Consider the following 6,241-nt stretch of genomic DNA (forward strand, 5'->3'; position numbering starts at 1 on the left):
TTCTCTTTATATGTATAATTTATTCGTTTGGTCGTGGATCTTAAAGGACAGTTTGTAATAACCGTTGGTCTTGGGCCAGCCTATTATGGCTATAGTTACTGTCGTAGTTGACGAATTGTGTCTAGCTATCTTTCTATTTTTGGAATAATCCTATCTCTCTCTCTCGTTCTTTGTTTTGGATAGAAGTGTCTAGCCTATTGCCTATAATATTAATTCAAGCAGATAATTGGTGATGATGNATACTCTATTTAAATTTATTTTAAAAATATATGTTAAGAATAAGACAGGACACGCTGACACATGATGGTATTTAGGTGTGTCCAGATGTGTCTGGAGAAGAATTTTTTATTTTTTATTAAGACACGGTTGGACACAGCAGACACGCGTGTCGGACGAGTGTCGGTGAGTGTCGTGTCCGAAATGTGTCCGACACGTGAACACGGCAACTCAACGAAATATCCGTGCTTCATAGAGAACAATGAATCACATTAAAAGGAAAAAAATACAAAAAAAAAAGAAAAAGAAATTAAAAAAAAAACTCGGAAGAGAGAGACTGATAAACCAAATACCTCAAATACCCCTCGTTTGGTCATGCACTCAAACTGAAAATTTACTTGGTAAATACAATGTCGTTGCATATATAGATATCAAAATTAGCTATAAACTGAGATTTATAATCCTTTGTGTTACACTCAATTTGTGTGACTCCAATCTCCATTCAATTGTACATCTGAGAGCATCAATTCACCAATAATATTCACAACTTCCTTGAGGGTAGTGTAAGCAGCAACTTTTACTGATTTTTCTCATCCATTGAGAACCATCTGCATTAATATGTCATTCCAAGAGTCTATTGGGCCAGGCAAGCACCAATGCAAACAATCATTCTGAACTTTGGAATTTTTTCCCTTTGCAAATGGATGAAACTCCCTATATGGACCAGGGTGTCCATCAGGTCTCAAATGTGAAAGTCCAGCAAAATCAACTATCTTAAGATTCACTCCATTCTTTGAAGCCTCATCCCTTGCCTTTGCAAATTCCTCTAACTCGATGTTCCGGAGCATCATGTTCAGCTCCTTCATTTCCATCTCACCTTCTTTGATTGGTGCTGTTCTTTTGCAAGTTCCACCGCTGAACCACTCTCCATTTTCGAAATGATCAGGAGTGAATGTCCTGAAAAATATCAAGCCTCTGTGATTGGAAGACACTATGAAGTTGAAGACAGATTTTAGAGCTTTGCGATAAGCAAAGTTGAATCCGAGTTCTGTCAGGTTCCTTTTGGGACAGGAGTGACACCCGATTATGGTGTCATTTTCATAGTAGATCGCGGCTTTGAGAAACCATTTCCCTGTCGAAAATATAATGTAGTCAAAGTCCATATATTGATCCACCCATTTACTATCCAGTTTGTTTAGTTGTATCTCAACTTCAGAACTCGAAACGCCGTTCATGTCTTCATATATAGCAGCTTCCACAAGGTATGGTGACCAAATAACTGACACATTGAAGTTGTATGAGGGGAAGTTCCAGCTTTTAGACTTGTATTCCTCATCATGGTAGTACATAACAGCTTGCTCTACCTGAAAGACAATTTTTCAAGTGAATTACTCCCTCTCAATGGTTTCTCAGTGTAACACCCAAAGACAGGTCATCATAGTTTTCAAGAGTATATACTATCATCCGTTATGTTGTGACGAGATACTACAGTTGTGAAAGTATATGAGAAAAATATCATGTATCAGATACAATTCTGAATTTGAAATAACACTAAAGAATTACAGAGGGGCAAAGTATGTTTGGAACATCAGGGGGTAAAAGATAGGATTACTTGATTGTTGGTGCACATGTTAGCACCACAGAGGATAGTGCCAGTGCACTCTGGCATTTCAATGATGTACTTGGAGCAAAGATTATGTTCAGTTTCAGTACATAGATCATGCATTTTACTTCTTATTAATGCATGAATCAGGAAATTGCTCATTTTCAGTGTTGGTGTTGTATCTAAACCTCTATTTACTGAGGCCTATAAGCCACTGCTACACTGAAGCAACTAATATTATATTAACAAAATTGATTTACTTGCTAGTTGAGGTCTATAATTACTTCCTATATATATCTAATCTAAATTATTTTTATAGACATACTGACAGAGTGTTGATGTCTCCTTGTTAATGTCAATAAATTGCCCATATTTGGAATTGGGTTCAAAAGCAAGATCAGGTTATGTATATTAAGTTACTAAACTTTCCGGCTCCTTAGCTAGGTATTTCTTCTCTTCAAACTGAAAACCCAGCGTAGTTTGCAAGGTTACCATTAAAATTAATTAACAGACAAACACTATTAATCCTGTGTTTTGACTACAGTTTACTACAAGTCAAACATTTCTGAGATACTTGGTCTGTACCCAAACGACTCAATTCAAATCTGGCACACTCAATGTATCAACATAAGTAAACATTACTTAAACAGTTAAAAAAGTCGGGGTCGCATTAATTTCCTCAAAAGTTAGCATAACCTTTATATGATGCTTGCATAAACCAAGCAAAAGTTTCCACAATCTAAACGAGATGATGCTAAGATAAGGATTCTGATCATGGAAAATAACAAAATTCTAAGGTGTAGGTTATAACTGATGCCCTTAATCATTGAAGAAAACATCAAGGGAAATCATAAATACTGTAAAAACCAATGGACACCAAAAGAATAGATACAAACTCTTATTCTCTTAACCAAACAAGTAAGACAATCCTGGATTGATAGTTAGAGCAAAATCCATATGCGAAAAGCTAATATGCTATTTGCCAGTGCAAAATAAAACACATACCGTTGAAAGAATGCATATCAACGACTGCACATGATTGCGGGATATGGAATCACCAATCAACGCCCACACTTTGCCACGCATCATGTTGAGAAACTTCCCTGCATCAAACAGGGGTAACTCACAGCCTCTTGGAGCCCATCTCCAATACAGAAATTCTCTATCAGGCCTTCCATTCTTCAAACAATTCTGATGAGATTCAATGTGGCTGCAGGTTTCATTGGTATACAATGGTCCAAAAGGATTGGGAACCCAGTCCCCACTAAAATAATCACATTCCTCTGCACACAAAAATTTAATTTTCAGCATCCATTCACATTCCTAGCTAGTAATCAATTACTCTAGAACTCAATTTAGGGTTTAGCTAACAAGTTAAAGGTTGCTAGCAATTGAACATCTTAAATAATTTACTTCAACAAATGCACAACAAATGCATTGAGAATTTAAATTTTGCATTTTTTTCTAGGAAGACTTGGGTAACTTTATCATGTGTCAGGGCACATTTAGCTAAACCCCTCAATTTAAATCTATGCAACAAAACTCTTCAACTGCACATGGCACAATCTATAAAAAATAAATTGATACCGACAATTTTTTTCCTGGGGTACAGATCTAAAACAGTGTGTGTTTGCAAACAAAAATAGTGAAGACTAGGAATAAGAAACCAAGATAGAACATAATGAGGCCACTCACCTGTGTCTGTGTGAGTCTCCACTTGATCTTCACTTTCAGGAACATGTTCTTGAAACTCCTCTGGAGTATGTTCGGGGTCATCTTCAGGAGCTTGTTCTGGAACATCATCAGGAACATGTTCCTCTAAAACAGGTGGATTCTGAGGAAGCAGCAATGACGGAAGAGGAGGTGGGTGATGGGGTTCTGGAACAGGGAGAGTGGTTTTCTCAGGAAAAGGGGATTCCAGAACAGGGGAAACAGGAGGAGAGAGGGCATGGAAGAAGAGCAAACGGAAAGCGAGACCAAAGAAGAAGAAAGAGAGAAGCAATTTGAGGAGAAGGTTCTTGTGGTTTAAGGGAAACTTGTGGTGTAGATAGTCCATCCTCATATCTCTGCTTCCTCAAACAAGGAACACCCCCAAATCAATGCAATTAAAGACACTCTCACTTATGGAACCTAAAGCACTTGTTCTTGTAGTTCCACAGGCACGGATACTCGCTCTTTTTGAGTAATAAACAAATACAAGACTTAACAAAATTGACACTGAAGTTTAGATCCATATGAATGTGATTCAACGACCCTTTTCCTCTAATTTATTGGACAATTCCTTCATTTATGCTTAACAATTCTTTGTTAGTTAAACAGGATTATCATGTCTTGTACTGTATAATCCTTCATTTATTATTTTTTTTGTATTGGATAAAACAAGATGGAGCAGAAAAAAAAGATAAGCAAATAAAGACAAATAATTATCAACTATTTGTACTAAACAAATACATTTTTTATAATCTTCAGATATAATATTTTAAGAAAACATATTTTTGAAAATATAATTCTTTAATAAAACATTTTTTTTAATCTTAAAACAAAAACCTACATAAATATGATGATTGAGGTTAAAATATGTATTCCAATGCATCATTACGAATGATTAATGGATTATTAACAATCGTGATTAATTAATTTAATCTTAATACTTTATAATAGAGAATAATACATTAACATACACTTATAAGCTTATGTAAAGAGTTTTATTGCTTAATTCTTCATTTTGAACCAGAAGAAGAATTTTTTATATATAAGAAAAGAAAGACCTCTGCTTATCATATTGTTCAGATTGAAAAGTGCGAGGAAATAAGAATCTCCTTCTCACCTCCTTAATGGTTGGTAGAGTGTCTCTATAAAATAGCTTGCATAACAAAAGGCCAACTGATTGTTGACTAGTAATGCACCAACAAGAATTATTGAATGAATAATCCACTACACAAGTTCACTAGAAAAAAAAATAATCCACTACAATACTAAATAACCAATTGCTAAAAATAAATTTGACATCTCTAAAAATTTTTTCTCAATGAACTCTGACTCTCTCTTTTCAGATCTCGACAAACGTTCGTCGGAAGAAGAAGATTTAGTCTCAAGGAGTACAAAAAAAATAAAAATGAATGAAAATAACATAGAAGAACAGGTAATGGATGACATGAAAAAAGGAGGAGGCGCCCCAGAACAGAAAAAGGAGACTGAAGGTAAAAATCAAACCGCAACAAAGGTGATTCAGAGAAATTCATAAAGCCTAAGATATCCTACCGTGACATGATAGTGGAGAATGGCTTCGGAAAACTGAATCCACAAGAGATTGTAGAAATGGTTTCAGAAGACTATAACTTAGAAGATTTAGTCATGGACTCTTCTATGAACGATGAAGCTCCCTTCGATCCTAAGCCCAACATTGAGGTCTCTCTAGAAGAGTATGACGAGTGGTGTAGACCTTGGAAACTATCGCTGATTGTTAAGCCACTTGGAAAAACCTTTAACCTTCAAGCTCTTGATAGATGGGTACAGAGGAGATGGATGAAAAAAGGAGCGATACAAGTCATGGATCTAGCTGGTAACTTTTTCTTGGTCAAGTTCACGGATCAAGATGACTATGCACATGCACTCTTTGAAAGGCCCTTGGATGATAGCTGATCATTATCTCTTGGTGCAAAGGTGGAGACCACTCTTCTTGCCACAGGAGACGGATATTCAGAAAGTAGTAGTATGGGTTAGGATCCCCAACCTACCTGCGGAATTATACAATAAATTCTTTCTCTGGAAAGTTGGGAAAGCTCTCGGAACAATGCTCAAAGTGGATGAACTCACCTCCATACACTCTCGAGGGAAATTTGCAAGGATATGCGTGGAAATTGATCTACGAAAGAAGATGGTTTCGACTATCACAGCTCTTGGCAAAGAGTTCAACATTGTCTATGAAGGACTACACCAAATCTGTTTCAACTGCGGTAAGTATGGGCACAGAATGGAGTATTGTAATGAGAGGACGATTGGAACAGCCACTGAAGCTGCCGCCGGGATGACGGAGAACACCCGCTCTGGCCATCGAAAATCCCCTAACGGTCAAGAGACAAATCAGGACACACAGAATCAGGAATCGAATCTAGAAAAGAAAGAAAATTTTGCAGCAATTATTACAAATGACCCACCAATCACACCTGAAGTTAGGCACCAAAACAAGCAAGTTTCTCAAAATATGGCCACCAATCAAGAAAGCATTAATGAGGAGCAAAATGGTAACCCCTTTGGGCCATGAATGATTGTGAAGAGATATCAAAGAAGGAATAAAACCAAAGCTGATTATGCGGAGAAGGAAAGGAAGGAAAGTTTCCTAAATTCAAGGTTCCACATCCTTGCAGAGGCAAATCAAGAAGATAATCATTCCATTGAAGAGCTACCCTCGAATGAGACCCA

At 36.7% G+C, this 6,241-nt stretch overlaps 1 protein-coding gene across 1 annotated transcript; it reads right to left on the bottom strand.

The window, feature by feature from the left end:
* Positions 555-4,122, bottom strand: LOC107630720 (protein trichome birefringence-like 23). The gene is made up of 3 exons (XM_016333937.2): positions 3,515-4,122; positions 2,825-3,102; positions 555-1,580 (listed from the first exon to the last, which is right to left on the bottom strand). Exons 1-3 carry the CDS (start codon positions 3,879-3,881, stop codon positions 807-809), a joined length of 1,419 nt encoding a protein of 472 aa, XP_016189423.1. The 5' UTR covers positions 3,882-4,122; the 3' UTR covers positions 555-806.

Source organism: Arachis ipaensis, chromosome B03 (assembly GCF_000816755.2).
Source record: "Arachis ipaensis cultivar K30076 chromosome B03, Araip1.1, whole genome shotgun sequence".
NCBI classification, from domain to species: domain Eukaryota; kingdom Viridiplantae; phylum Streptophyta; class Magnoliopsida; order Fabales; family Fabaceae; genus Arachis; species Arachis ipaensis.